General features: G+C 39.3%; 1 protein-coding gene across 1 annotated transcript; it reads left to right on the top strand.

Annotated features, from left to right (window-relative positions):
- Window positions 1–3,737: 3,737 nt before the first annotated feature.
- Window positions 3,738–4,921, top strand: LOC129651774 (olfactory receptor 2K2). Its single transcript, XM_055580345.1, has one exon. The coding sequence runs from the start codon at window positions 3,971–3,973 to the stop codon at window positions 4,919–4,921; it is 951 nt and encodes a 316-aa protein (XP_055436320.1). The 5' UTR covers window positions 3,738–3,970.
- The last annotated feature ends 11,014 nt before the right edge of the window (window positions 4,922–15,935 follow it).

The raw sequence follows: 15,935 nt of genomic DNA, 5'->3' as shown, positions 1-15,935 counted from the left end.
GTTAATGTGGTGTATTACATTGATTGATTTGTGGATATTGAAGAATCCTTGCATCCCTGGGATAAAGCCCGCTTGGTCATGGTGTATGATCTTTTTAATGTGTTGTTGGATTCTGATTGCTAGAATTTTGTTAAGGATTTTTGCATCTATGTTCATCAGTGATATTGGCCTGTAGTTTTCTTTTTTTGTGGCATCTTTGTCAGGTTTTGGTATTAGGGTGATGGTGGCCTCATAGAATGAGTTTGGAAGTTTACCATCCTCTGCAATTTTCTGGAAGAGTTTGAGCAGGATAGGTGTTAGCTCTTCTCTAAATTTTTGGTAGAATTCAGCTGTGAAGCCGTCTGGACCTGGGCTTTTGTTTGCTGGAAGATTTTTGATTACAGTTTCGATTTCCGTGCTTGTGATGGGTCTGTTAAGATTTTCTATTTCTTCCTGGTCGAGTTTTGGAAAGTTGTACTTTTCTAAGAATTTGTCCATTTCTTCCACGTTGTCCATTTTATTGGCATATAATTGTTGATAGTACTCTCTTATGATCCTTTGTATTTCTGTGTTGTCTGTTGTGATCTCTCCATTTTCCTTTCTAATTTTATTGATTTGATTTTTCTCCCTTTGTTTCTTGATGAGTCTGGCTAATGGTTTGTCAATTTTATTTATCCTTTCAAAAAACCAGCTTTTGGTTTTGTTGATTTTTGCTATGGTCTCTTTTGTTTCTTTTGCATTTATTTCTGCTCTAAGTTTTAAGATTTCTTTCCTTCTACTAACCCTGGGGTTCTTCATTTCTTCCTTTTCTAGTTGCTTTAGGTGTAGAGTTAGGTTATTTATTTGACTTTTTTCTTGTTTCTTGAGGTGTGCCTGTATTGCTATGAACTTTTCCCTTAGGACTGCTTTTACCGTGTCCCACAGGTTTTGGGTTGTTGTGTTTTCATTTTCATTCGTTTCTATGCAAATTTTGATTTCTTTTTTGATTTCTTCTGTGATTTGTTGGTTATTCAGCAGCGTGTTGTTCAGCCTCCATATGTTGGAATTTTTAATAGTTTTTCTTTAAGTCACTAAGCTGAGTCGTGTTCGACTCTTTGTGATCCCATGGACTATACAGTCTATGGAATTCTCTAGGTCAGAATACCGGGGTGGGTAGCCTTTCCCTTCTCCAGGGGATCTTCCCAATCCTGGGATCGAACCCAGGTCAGATCTCTGGCATTGCAGATGGATTCTTTACCAATTGAGCTATCAGGGAAGCCCAATTGAATAAAAGTTCTGATCATTTGCTGGGACAAGTGGCTTAATGAGGACACTTTCTTCCTTTAATCTCCGAAAACTAGGGAGCAATTTCACAAATGAAAAAAGATACATGTAGTTTCACAAGTAAAAAAAAATACAGGTTTTAGAATTTTAGGGCTCTCTTTTCTCTATACACTGAGAAGTACTCTAACTGTAATCTTTCAAGAAAAAAAACTCTTCATTGGCTGGATTGGACAGAGAGGAGAAAGAAAATTCTGTTTTTATGAGTTCTTTGAAATTATTTTGGGAGAACTGTGGTTCACTCTTTGTCTCAATGTTTAAAAGTTTGATATAATTGGATCTTTGGGACTTTATCCCTGAATGATCTAAAGTTTCAAACCTCTGCATGAACTTTATAGTTGCTGAACTTTAAATTGTTCAGGGACAAAAGGTATTCCCCCAAAACAACAGAGCATTTATATTTGCATAGTATTTCAATTGTTATACCTTGGCATTTTTAGTTACTGAGGTAACAGACAATTCTTCTGAAAGAAATGATTTGCATTGTTGACTTTTAAGGAATATGTTTAAGATTTTAAACATGGGTGCAATTCATTCTTTCTTGCACATAGCTAAGTTTATGATGTATATCATAAACAATATTTTAATTGGCATTGGTGATAGGGAATTCAGTTTTTCTTGGCTACTATTTTTAAACAATAGAAGATATCAAGTCCCAGGCAACTGAGCTGATTTTAAATTCTTGAAAAAACTGTTTTCATTGCTAGTCTAAAGAACTGCAGTCCTAAAACCTGTTTCATTGAAATCATCTCCTGCAGTAATATAATAAAATTTTTGTAGGAAATTTGTTAAATATAAAATCTGGTAGAGAAGTTTCTAAGAAGTCATCTCTTAACTAACAAATAAATAAGAACTAACTCCTAGGATGTAGGAAAAATGCAGTTCTTAGGAAGAAAAGCAGAAACTCTTCCTGCTCAGTTACCACAGAGGGCAGTAGTACTGCAAGTATTCCCTAAAATACTCAGAGTATTCAGGATTACTGATAATGTTTAGATCTCAATGTAAGCTGTTGGAGGTCTGATAACTTAAACAGGAAAAAATATTGACAGGTTTGATAATAGACTGGATATGTGATACAGTGAGGACGAGATCAGAAGTAATAATGTAATATAATGAAAGGTATTTGACAAATACGTCCCTGTTATACAGCCATGATATAAGGCATTGCCCACGACATTATTATTTTCACTTTCACCATTTAGGCCAGGTGTTTAAATACGAAGACCTGGAAGACAAATGATAATATTGACAGAAATTAACAAATTAGTGATGAGAAAGTGAAGAGTGAATTGCTGCAAGATAAACCATATAACTGAGGAATTTACCTGTGAAAGGAAGAGCAAAAATAGGATGCAATTTGCATATGTTGCATGATAATGAAGGGAATTTTTAAGAACAGTATATCTGAAAATAGAAAGGAAAGAAGTAGTGGGGAAAGGAAAAAGATTGATGGTGATAAAGAGCAATATCAGTGCATAAGCAAGGTAAGTTAAAAAAAATTTTTTTTTGGATAATTATGTGAAATGTGGGGATGGTATGGGAAGGGAGGAGGGAGGAGGGTTCAGGATGGGGAACACATGTATACCTGTGGCAGATTCATTCTGATATATGGCAAAACCAATACAATATTGTAAAGTTAAATAAAATAAAATTAAAAACAAAAACAAAAGAAATAAAACCTTAAGTGTCTTGTAGATAATTAGATGATCTGTAATCTTTTTTTTGTTATATTCACTCATCTGTTTTAGATTCCACTATTAGGGATCTCATACAGTATTTGTCGACTGATTTTACCAAGCACAATATCCTCCAAGTTTATCTGTCTTGTTGCAAAGAGATTTTAAGATAAGTTTTAAAGGGGGTTTCATTTCTACATTTCCTGAATCTTCTGAGTTTTAGTGTATAACAGGAGTATTGCCTGGGTATAATTTTTAAAACTATTTACATACTCACAACGATATGGGTCCCTATAATGAATAAAACTTTAGAGTGGATGTAACAATTTTTAAATGAGGTGGGTTGTGTTGCATGACTTGTAAACTGGCTCTTACATAGAATCAGAATGGGTATCTGCAACGCTACAAACAATGTCACCATTTTTGAAACAGGTGTATGGACCTCCAAGCTGTTAGCTGGCCAGAACTTCATAGGTTGTTAGCTTAAAATTCATTTACTTGTTCCTTCCAAGAATTCTCCTTTTCTTCCAGTGAAGATCATTACTGGTTTTTATTTTTACAAATGTGCTTTCTTTTCCTCATTTATTTGACTGACTTTTCTAATTAGTGCTCAATAATATATTCATTGTTCTTCCATATTTTTCATCACTGAGTACTTTCAACTGTTTACTGAAAGCCTGCTGTGTGCCAAGCAAAGGATTACAAGCTGAGACTCACATATTAAATTTGTTTATTCATGTTTTCAAATTCACTCTTCTCTAAATTTTGTGTTGAAAGAATCAACTTTTTATGTAGATCTAACCTGTTTCCCCTCCTCTTCGATCAATAGATACATTGTCCTGTGATTTCTTGTGGTAAAATTGTGTTTTTAATAGTGGAAATAAGTGCAAAAGTGTTTTCCTAAGTCAATGAACATTATACTTTATCTATCCGTTTTTATCCTCAGATAAAGTGAATAGAATCATAGTAGAATAGCTACAGGTAAAAGGAAGCAAATGCAAGGCGAAAATCTCACCAGCTGGAGTTTCTTTTTCCTGGAAGGTTTTTCTAGATACCCAAAGTTAGAGATCGTTCTCTTCATCTTCAGCCTTTTAATGTATCTGATAACCCTCTTGGGCAACAGCACTCTTATTTTAATCACTGTCGTAGACTCACGCCTTCAGACTCCCATGTACTTGTTCCTTGGAAATCTCTCTTTCATGGATATTTGTTACACATCTGCTTCGATTCCTACTTTGCTGGTGAACTTGCTGTCATCCCAGAAAACCATCGTCTTTTCTGGGTGTGCTGTACAGATGTATCTGTCCCTTGCCATGGGCTCCACGGAGTGTGTGCTCCTGGCTGTGATGGCGTATGACCGTTATGTGGCCATTTGCAGCCCGCTGAGATACCCCGTCATCATGAACAGACAGGTCTGTGTGCAGATGGCCACCATCTCCTGGGTGATGGGCTCTCTGACAGCCCTGCTGGAAACCAGCTTCGCCCTACGGATACCCCGCTGTGGAAATCTCATTGACCACTTCACGTGTGAAATTCTGGCAGTGCTGAAGCTAGCTTGCACACGGTCTCTGCTCATGGACACAGTCATGCTGGTGATCAGTGTGCTCCTCCTGCCCATTCCAATGCTCTTAATTTGCATCTCTTATGTCTTCATCCTTTCCACTATTCTGAGAATCAGCTCAGCAGAGGGCAGAAACAAAGCTTTTTCTACTTGCGGTGCCCACTTGACTGTGGTCATCTTGTATTACGGGGCTGCCCTCTCCATGTACCTAAAGCCTTCTTCATCAGGCTCACAAGAAATAGATAAAATCATCTCGTTGCTTTATGGAGTGCTTACGCCTATGCTGAATCCCATAATTTACAGTTTAAGAAACAAAGAAGTCAAAGATGCGGTGAAAAAAGTGCTGGGCAAAATGTACTTGCAACAAACACAGGAACATCTCTGACTGTGTGTCCGTGATTTTTTACAGGGGTGTGTCCTTGGCGGAACTCACCAGAAGAATTCAAGACAATATACTCATGCTCAGTAAACTAACTTGTGCTTGACCTTTGTCACTTTACAGTTGTGAAATAGGTGTATATAGAGTGATTGCCTATGGACGATAGTAGGCTCCAATTTGCATTTAGTTGTAATTTCTGTCTTTTCTGTCTTATGGTTGTGAGAAGTTTGGGGCTATAGAGTCATCACACTTTTGTTCCAGAAGGAAACTTGGATGAATTTAGTCTGTAAACTCTGGTGCCAGAAGAAACTTGTCTATCATCTCTGCCCTAAATCCTTTCCAGAATGAAGTGGGAGCATAAAGAAACAAAGACACAATGGCCTTGGTTACTTAAGCAATAAAACAGAATCTTTGAAAAATTAAAATACTTGGCTCATCATCACACAGTTGTAAAACTGGAACTGTAACCCTCATCCTTTGGGTTTCTTCGCCAGAGCTTGTTCTACATGCTGAGTGGCTAACTACCCTTCCTAATTGAAAACTGCTCATTAAAACTCTTGACTTTTTGAGTAAGGTTGTAATGCCTGCTTGTTTTGTTCACTTGCTAACTTTGCTTTTCCAAGCACCTAGATGCTTGCATAGCTTGTATGTGTTTCTCTGTCAATATACCACCAATACTACTAATTAGGTCTTTTTTTTATGTGTGTATATGTCTTTTTTCTTAATTGGATGATTGACTTCACAAAGTCATGGATTCCTATTATTTTGTATCTTTTATGTTTACATAAGTCAGTAAACTAATAAATTTATCATCTTTGAATTAGTCACTGTATTTGAGAAGTAAATACCACTTGTGAAAATTATGAAGAAGAAACAGCATGGGCAATGAGGTCTGTTGCTTTATAAATCATCTTAAAGTGATATTTGATAGTAGAATTTTATTAAAGTAGCAGAGCTGGATTTTAGAATGAATTTTCTGTCTCCTGGAGTTAGCTGTAATATGTGTGATACCAAATATAAACAGGAAGAACTGGAGTTACAGAAGTAGCTGAAATCTTTACTGCAGAGAGTGAACTATGAGAATTTGAAGACAGAGACACTGAATACCCTTAGTAATTAGTATATGAGCTTTGACAAAGGGAACTGAGCTAGTTGACATGAGTCACTGAAGCAGGTTATAAATGACCCTTATGTCAGAAGAGGACCCAGAATGGAACCTAGGTAGATATCTCCCTAGTAGCTCTTGGCTAAGAGATTAGGAGTTACAGTATTACAGCCATATGTTAGCTAAAGTTGCTGTGAAAAACAGGAAGTCAATATAAATATAAATGTGTTTCATATGTTACAGGCAGTACTAAAGGAAATTATTAGCAATTGGTACATTCTGTCATTTAGATTAGACTCCATATCAATCAGTTTGGGTTAAACTCTGTCTCAATTACAATCCTTAATTTTATAGAGTCTTGGGTGAGGGATTCTTGTCAGGTATTAAAAAGAGGAATATATTTGACAAAAAGGTACAACCACCTCTGACAGTCAGTTCCTGAAAGATTAGTAACATGACCAGGTTTATGCTTTTTAAAAAATTGAATCATGTCACTTCCCATTTAAACCCCTTATTGGCTTTTTATTACCCTAAAGCTTGACGTCCTTAAGATGATATGCATGGGCTTTCAAAATCTGATTACCCACCATTTATATTCTTTGCTTTGGGAAACTCAGATTCCTTTTCATTCTACAAAAGTGTTGTGCTGTGTCTTTTTATTGAAAGCATTCATCAAAATTTGTAATCTGATAATAATTTGTGGGTTTGCTTGTTTAATATTTCTCTCACTAGTCTGTAGGTTCTTTGAGGCAGGGACCATATCAATTTCATTTACCACTGGAGACCCAGAGCTTAGCGCAAAGTCTGGCACAGGAAAGGCATTCGGTGCATACTTTTGTGAAGCATCAAGTGCTCAGTGAACATCTGTTGAATACAAATATGCATATAATAAACTTTTGATGGCTGTTCAATTAAGTACTTGACCATTCCTGTAGTGAGAGAGATGAGGATGTCAAAGGTGGCTTCTGGGTGTCAAAGAAGCCTGATATATCATTAACTGACATGGGAAATACTTGACCAAGTTTAGGGGTTGAAGGGAAACCATGAGTTATAATTTAGACATGTGGAATCTGTCATGATTTTGAAATGTGTAAGAGATGTCAGTTGGATATGCTGGTTTGGAATTAATAAGAAAGATCAGCCTGGAGATATAAACTTGTGACATATTTGCATATATATATATAATAATTTAAGTATTGAAAATACTTAACATTAACTAGGGATAGAGTATACAGTGTGCAAAACACTGAATATTCATTGGGTGGACTGATGCTGAAGCTCCAGTACTTTAGCCACCTGAGGTGAAGTGCCGACTTATTGGAAGAGACCCTGATGCTGGGAAAGATTGAGGGCAAGAGGGGAGGGGGTGACAGAGGATGAGATGACTGACATATCATTGACACAATGGACATGAGTTTGAGCAAACTCTGGGAGATAATGAAGGACAGGGAAGCCTGGTGTGCTTCAGTCTACCGGGTCACAAAGAGTCAGACACAACTTAGCGACTGAACAACAACAAACTGTGAAAACTGCCTAAGTGAAACTAGGGGAACACTAATATTTAAAGCCCATCAAATAGGAAAAGCCAACAAAGCGGCATTGAGAAAGAGCAACTTCTAAAGTAGGGAGAGAGCAAAAGCCAGAAGACAGATTCCAGTTTTCATCAAGATTAAGTAAGCCCTCTCCACCCTGCTTTCCCGCCAAATGTAATTAAAAACTTTAGATAGAGATGCATGGAGCAGTCATCTGAGGGCTCTGAAAAATGAATGGTACCATGCATACCTGGGAAGGAAACTGGAATGCAAGGTACCAACAAACTCACGGTGAATTTTTTTTTTTTTCTTTTTCTTCTCCACCATCCAGCATCTCTTGGTCTAGACTCAAGGGCAGCCTGAAGCCCAAACCTACACACTGGGTTCAGAGAGAAAGATAGCATGAGCTCCAAGGGAAGCTCCCTTTTGGTGGTCTGAAATGAGAAATGGGGAGCAAAGGAAATTTACTAATTAAAAAAAAAAATTGTCTCTTGCCCCAACTCCCAGGCAATCCCATGGTGGCTGTGGCGGCAGCAGCAGCGGTGGCTGGGCAGCACCTAAAACCCTGAGGGAAGAGCCCTTCTTCTTGGTTTAGAGGAACCGTGGTCCCACGAGCTTGGGAAGAGTCCCCATTGCCTTTTTCTCTTTCTATCATCTCCTGTGTGGTACTTGAGGCAGAGACTTCCAGCCTACAGCCCTGTGGGAAAATACATTTCTGTTAGCCCTCCAGTCTGTGGTGTTCTGTTATGGCAGCCTGAGCACTCTAATGCGTGGGCCCTGCGTCCATCTCCAAAGCCAGCAACGATGAGTCAAGTCTCTCTCACATTGCATCATTCCGACCCTGCGTGTGTCATCACATCTCTCTCTCTTTTCATTTCCTTCTTCCACTTTTAAGGACCCGTGTGATTTCAGTTGGGCCTAGACAGATAATCTCTTTAGGGTAAGCTGATTACAACCTAATTCCATCTGCAACCTTAATCTCCTTTGCCATCTAATCTAACATATGCTCCGTTTCGGGGTCCTAATCGGATATAGACCTCTTTGGGACCATTATTTTTCCTACTACATCTTGATTTCAAAATGGCTGTACTGAGAAATGGAAACACTTTCAGATTCTTGGACATTCATGCAGAACTTCCTCCAATTGCTAAAGACCCAGAACAACACTGCAATATAGATGTCAGTGAGTCTGCCTATGAGTCTCAGGTGATTGAGATTCACTTCAAAGTCCACATATGGAGACTCTGAAAGCACCCATGGTTTTTTCCTCAGTTTGCACGTAGTATTTGGAATAGATACTATCAACAAGTGGCAGATCCCCACACTGGCCTTGTGAATTATGGAATAAGGAACACTGTAGCAGGAAAATATGAACTGAGGCCCCTGGAACTTCTCTTTTTCCCACTAAATATATACACTAAAGACCATATTGCATTCTTGGTGAAATTATAGAAATTAAAGGCATAGCATAAAAGAGAAGAAAATAGTACTATTTGCATGGCTGCATCTAGAGATATCATGCTAATTGAAGTCAGAAAGAGAAAGACAAATACCATATGATCTCATTTACATGTGGAATGGAAAATATGACACAAATGAACATATCTATGAAACCCAAACAGAATCCCGGATACAGAGAATAGACTTTTGTTTGCCACGGGTGAAGGGTGGGGAAAGGGTGGATTGGGAGCGTGGGGTTAGCAGATGCAAGATAGTGTATATAGAATGGATAAGCAACAAGGTCCTACCGTAGAGCATAAAGAACTATGTTCAATATCCTGTGTTAGACATAATGGAAAAGAATATATTTATAATTGAGCCACTTTCCTGTCCAGCAGTAATTAACATTGTAAATCAACTATACTTCAATTTGAGGAAAAAGAAATCAAAAGAAATCTTGGAAGATTCAAGAACAGTGATTTGATTGTTAAAAAATGCATACGTAGAATTTATCATCTTAACCATTTTTGAGCATACAGTACCATAGTGTTACGTATATTCATGCTGTTGTATAGCACATCTCCAGAGTTTTTCATTTGCAAAACTGAAACTCCACACACATTGAAAAACAACTCTCTGTTTCTCCTCCTCCTACCTCATGGCAACCATGATTCTGCTTTCTGTTTCTATGAATTTGACTAGATGCTTCATAAAAGTGGAATCAGACAGAATTTGCATTTTTGTGACTGGCTTATTTCACATAGTATGATGTCCTGATGCAGATGACACCACCCTTATGGCAGAAAGTGAAGAGGAACTAAAAAGCCTCTTGATGAAAGTGAAAGTGGAGAGTGAAAAAGTTGGCTTAAAGCTCAACATTTAGAAAACAAAGATCATGGCATCCAGTCCCACCACTTCATGGGAAATAGATGGGGAAACAGTGGAAACAGTGTCAGACTTTATTTTTCTGGGCTCCAAAATCACTGCAGATGGTGACTGCAGCCACGAAATTAAAAGACGCTTACTCCTTGGAAGGAAAGTTATGACCAACCTAGATAGCATATTCAAAAGCAGAGACATTACTTTGCCAACAAAAGTCCATCTAGTCAAGGCTATGGTTTTTCCAGTAGTCATGTATGGATGTGAGAGTTGGACTGTGAAGAAGGCTGAGCGCCGAAGAATTGATGCTTTTGAACTGTGGTGTTGGAGAAGACTCTTGAGAGTCCTTTGGACTGCAAGGAGATCCAATCAGACCATTCTGAAGGAGATCAGCCTGGGATTTCTTTGGAAGGAATGATGCTAAAGCTGAAACTCCAGTACTTTGGCCACCTCCTGCGAAGAGTTGACTCACTGGAAAAGACTCTGATGCTGGGAGGGATTGGGGGCAGGAGGAGAAGGGGACGACAGAGGATGAGATGGCTGGATGGCATCACTGACTCAACGGACGTGAGTCTGAGTGAACTCCGGGAGTTGGTGATGGACGGGGAGGCCTGTTGTGCTGTGATTCATGGGGTCGCAAAGAGTCGGACACAACTGAGGGACTGATCTGATCTGATCTGATCTGATGTCCTGAAGTTTCATTCATGTTGTAGCATGTTACAGAATTTCTTTTTTTAATGAGGTTGAATATTCCAGGGTATGCATATACCACATTTTCTTTATCCATCCTTCCATTGGTGGACATTTGTGTTGCTTCCACCTCTCGGCTCTTGTGAATAATGGGGCAGTGAACATGGGTGTGCAGATATCTCTCCTAGATCCTGCTTTCAGTTGTTTTGTGTACATATGCACAAGTGAGATTGCTGGGTCATATAGTAGTTCTGTGCTGTGCTTAGTCGCTCAGTCATGTCTGACTCTTTGTGACCCCATGGACTGTAGCCTGCCAGGTTCCTCCGTCCATGGGGATTCTCCAGGCAAGAATGCTGGACTGGGTTGCCATGCCGTCCTCCAGGGGATCTTCCCACTCCAGGGACTGAACCCAGGTCTCCTGCATTGCAAGCAGATTCTTTACCATCTGAGCCAGCAGGAAAGCCTAGGAATACTGGAGTGGGTAGCCTATCCCTTTTCCAGGGGACCTTCCTGACCCAGGAATTGAACCTAGGTGTCCTGCATTGCAGGCAAATTTTTTTTACCAGCTGAGCCATCAGGGGAGCCCCTTACAGTAGTTCTACTTGTAGTTTTTTGAGGAACATCCATAATAGTTGTTATGTTTCCTGTAGCAGCTGCACCATTTGATATTCCCACCAGCAGAGCGCAGGGATCAATTTCCCATATCCTCGCCAACACTATGTATTATTTGTTTTGGTTTTTCTTGTATTAACCATCCTGGTAGGGGTGAAGTGATATCTCATTGTGGCTTTGACTTGCACTGATCTAATGATTAGTAATGTTGATCATTTTCCACAAACTTTTTGGACATTTGTGTATGTTTTTTACAGAAATGTCTATTCAAGTCTTTGCCCATTTTAATTATTTTATTGTCTCTAGTATGTCCTCAATTAACTGATAAGTCCTTCAGTATGGGCTACTTTGCTCTTTTTTTTTTTTTTTTTTCATTAAGTGTTTTTGTAGAATAGTTTTAGGTTCGTAGCGAAATTTAGAAGATACAGAGATTTCCCATATAATCCCTGCTCTTGCCCCCTTAGCCTCCACCATTATCAACATTCCCATCAGAGTGGTGCGTTTATTGATGAACCTACACTGATGCATCATAACCACCTCAAATCCATAGTTTAAATTAAGGTTCACTCTTGGTGTTGTGTGTTCTGTGGGTTTGTACAAATGTAGAGTGATCTGTATCCATCATTATGGCATCAAACTGTGAAACTTTATGGGATTTGTAATTTATAAAATGGAGTAAATTTCTTAAACTTGAGTAATACTTTCCTTGGACATTTTATGAGTACTTTGAATCACCCCCTCCTCTCAGTATTTCGCTGTTACTCATAAATAGGATCATTTCACTTTGAAAGCACTTCAAATCCCCCTTAGGAAACTTCCTGAGAAAAGTTAAGTTCTCTTCCTAATAAGTCTCAGTTGAATTTTCCCAAGTTCACTGCAAACCTATTGCCTACTCTTGGGACTAAGTCCCACAGTGTCTTATTTAACCTGTGTGCACCTCCAGGGAAGCAGGGCCACACGGGTTCTAAACTGTAATGAAGCCTAGTGAAACACAGGACAGTGAGAGCTGGTCTGTGACTTGTACTTGTCTAGTGGGAATAGTGTCATAATGAAGAAGTGTTGCAGAAAAAGAGAAGCATTATAACTATCTTGATTGGTAAATGCTCTAGAGCTATTTGGAGAGCTAAGTAGCTGTTCCTCCCAAGGGGCCATGGGAAGATCTTCTCAGAGGGGTACTGGAGCATCTGGAAATTAGAGAAGGACTAGGTAGAGTGGTGTGCATCATTTTACTGTTTCCTGAGCAAAGAAGTACCTCCCCAGGACGATTCTTTCCTCCTCATGTTTCCTTTCTGCAAATGGGCCTTCAGATTAACCTATACAACATTTCCCTCCACAGACATATTTGCTTTATTGTGCTTCACTTTATTGCATGTTGCAGGTAGTGGATTTTGTTTTAAAACCGAAGGTTTGTGGAAACCCTGTGTTGAGCAAGTCTATTGATGTCATTTTTTCCCAACAGTGTTTGCTCACTTCAAGTCTCTGTGTCACAATTTGGTAATTCATGTAATGAACTTTCACATTACCATTAGATTACTATGGCGATGTCTGATCTTTGATATTACTGTTGTCCATTGTTTTGGGGTACCATGAACTAGTGCCCATATGAGATGATGAACTGAATTCATAAATGTTGTGTGTGGTTTGACTGCTCCACCAACCACTGTTACCCCATCTTTCCCCTTCTTCTTGGATCTCCCTAGTCCCTGAGACGTAACAATATTGAAATTAGGCCAATTAAAACTCTACAGTGACTTCTAAGTGTTCAAGTGAAAGGAATATTCAAGCATTTCTCACTTTAAATCGAAAGCTAGAAATGATCAAAGTTACTGAGAAAGGCATGCCAAAAGCTGAGACAGGCTGAAAGCTACGTCTCATGCTAGTTAGCCAAGTTGCGAATGCAAAGGATAAGTCCTTGGAGGATGTGAAAAGTGCTACCATAGTGAGCACATGAATCATAAGAAAGGGAAACAGTCTTGTTGCTGAAATGGAGAAAGTTTTAGCAGTCTAGATAGATCAAACCAGTGACAATACTCCCTTACCGAAGCGAGAGAAAGGCCCTAACTTTCTTCAATTCTGTGAAGGCTGAGAGAGGTGAGGAAGCTGCAGAAGCAAAGTTAGGAAAGCTAGCAGAAAAGAAGCTAGCAGAGGTTGGTTCCTGAGGTTTAAGGAAAGAACCTGTCTTCATAGCATGAAAGTACAGGGTGAAGCAGCAAGTGCTGATGTAGAATTTGCAGTAAGTTATCCAGAAGATCTCACTAAGATAATTAATGAAGATGGATAAACAACAGATTTTCAGTGTAGGTGAAATAGCCTCCTATTGGAAGAAGATACCATCTAGGATTTACATAGCTAGAGAGGAGAAGTCAATGCCTGTTTTCAAAGCTTCAGTACACAGATGGGCTGTCTTGTTAGGGTCTAATGTAGCTGGTGACTTAAGGCTGAAGCCAATGCTCATTGACCTTTCTAAAATTCCTAAGGACCTGAAGAATTGTGCTGCCTCTTGTCTGCCTGTGCTCTAGAAGTGGAACAACATAGCCTGGATGATGGTACATCTGTTTACCACATGGTACTGAATATTTGAAGCCCACTGTTGAGACCTACTGCTTAGGAAAAAAGATGGCTTTCAAAATACTAATGCTCATTTGACAATGCACCCAGTCACCTAAGAATTCTGATGGAGATGCACAATACAATTCATGTTGTTTTCATGCCTGCTAACACAACATCCATTCTTCAGCCTATGGATCAAGGAGTAATTTTGACTTTCAAGTCTTATTATGTGAGAAATACAACTCATAAGGCTATAACTGCCGTACACAGTGATTCCTCTGATAGATCTGGGCAAAGTCAATTGAAAACCTTCTGCAAAGGATTCACTATTTTAGATGCCATTAAGAAAACTTGCGATTCACAGAGAGAGGTCAAAATGTCAACATGAACAGGAGTTTAGAAAAAGTTGATCCAGCCCTCAAGGATGACTTTGAGGGGTTCAAGACTTTAGTAGGAGAAGTAACTGCAGATGGGTGGAAATAGCAAAAGAACTAGAAGTAGAGGTGGACCCTGAGGATGTGACTGAATTGCTGTAGCAGCATGATGAAACTTTAATGGATGAGAACCTTCTTCTTCTGGATGAGCAAAGAATGAGATTTCTTGAGAGGGAATCTATTTCTGGTGAAGATGCTGTGCAGGTTATTGGAATTACCACAAAGGATTTAGACTGTTAAATAAACAGTTGATAAAGCAGGGTTGAGAGGGAATTGACTCCAATTTTGAAAAAAGTTTTACTTTGTGTAAAATGTTACCTAACAGCATTGCGTGCTACAGAGAAATCATTTGTCAAAAAGTCAGTTGATGCAGCAAACTTTGTTGTTTTATTTTAAGAAATTGCCAAAGCCACCCCAACATTCAGGAACCACCACCCTGATTAGTCAGCAACCATTAACATTTGAGGCAAGATCCTTCACCAGCAAAAAGATTATAACTTGCTGAGGCTCAGATGATGGTTAGTTTTTTTTTTTTTTTAGCAATTATGTATTTTTAAATCAAGTTATGTCAACTGAAGAAAAATGAGCATCCTTAAAATTGTGAGTTAAGATTTATTAGGAAGCCTTACTTAGGATTTACTGAGCCTTACTGAGGACTGGGCTTCCCTGATAGTTCAGTTGGTAAAGAATCCACCTGCAATGCGGGAGATCCCAGTTCAATTCCTGGGTTGGGAAGATCCATTGGAGAAGGGATCGGCTACCCATTCCAGTGTTCTTGGGCTTCTCTTATGGCTCAGCTGGTAAAGAATTCACCTGCAATGTGGGAGACCTGGGTTCAGTCCCTGGGTTGGGAAGATCCCCTGGAGAAGGGAAAGGCTACCCACTCCAGTATTCTGGCCTGGAGAATTCCATGAACTCTATAATCCATGGGGTCGCAAAAAGTCAGACATGACTGAATGACTTTCACTTCACTTCACAGAGGACTAATATCCCTGGAGAAAGCTTGTCAGCTCTGAGGAACTACTCTGAAGAGGTAAGGAAGGAGCCAGGACATATAGGAGAAAATGCTGAAAAACAAACACAACCCAAACAAACCCATGTAGTTGAACATCAAAAGACTACTGCTAATAAAAAACACACCTCTCAAGTTAATGATTTTCATGCTTCTTTATGTGTGGAAGATGGAAGAGTCTGGATTACTGAGATGGTTCCTTAGATAGGCATCTTTTCTATCTTGGGCCAGGATCCAGAGCATGGAAAATGTTTCCTGTTTTTCTCCATCTTGAATTCCCCTCAGAGTTCACTGTAGTGGGGAGTGTATATGTGAAGAGATGTCTTCAGTGGCTGATGGTGGGCTTCATTTATTGTTTACTGGAACATCAGGGACCATTTGGTTTCCACTGGTATGTACATTTTTTTAGCCATTATATTGCACACTTAATAGACTATACAGTAGAGTGTAAACATAACTTTTATATTCACCATGAAACAAAAAAATCTTTTGACTACCTTCATGTCAAGGTTGGCTTTATTGTGTTGGCCTGGAACCTAAGCCACAATATCTTGGAGGTATGCCTGTATCTTTATCATCTTAACCCATTGTAGGAAGATCAGATCAGATCAGTCGCTCAGTCATGTCCGACTCTTTGCAACCCCATGAATCGGAGCACGCCAGGCCTCCCTGTCCATCACCAACTCCCGGAGTTGACTGAGACTCACGTCCATTGAGTCAGTGATGCCATCCAGCCATCTCATCCTCTGCCGTCCCCTTCTCCTCT

Source organism: Bubalus kerabau, chromosome 4, assembly GCF_029407905.1.
Source record: "Bubalus kerabau isolate K-KA32 ecotype Philippines breed swamp buffalo chromosome 4, PCC_UOA_SB_1v2, whole genome shotgun sequence".
In the NCBI taxonomy this organism is placed as follows: Eukaryota; Metazoa; Chordata; class Mammalia; order Artiodactyla; family Bovidae; genus Bubalus; species Bubalus kerabau.
Note: the sequence above shows the minus strand (reverse complement) of the source record. Positions and strands in the feature narration are given on the sequence as shown.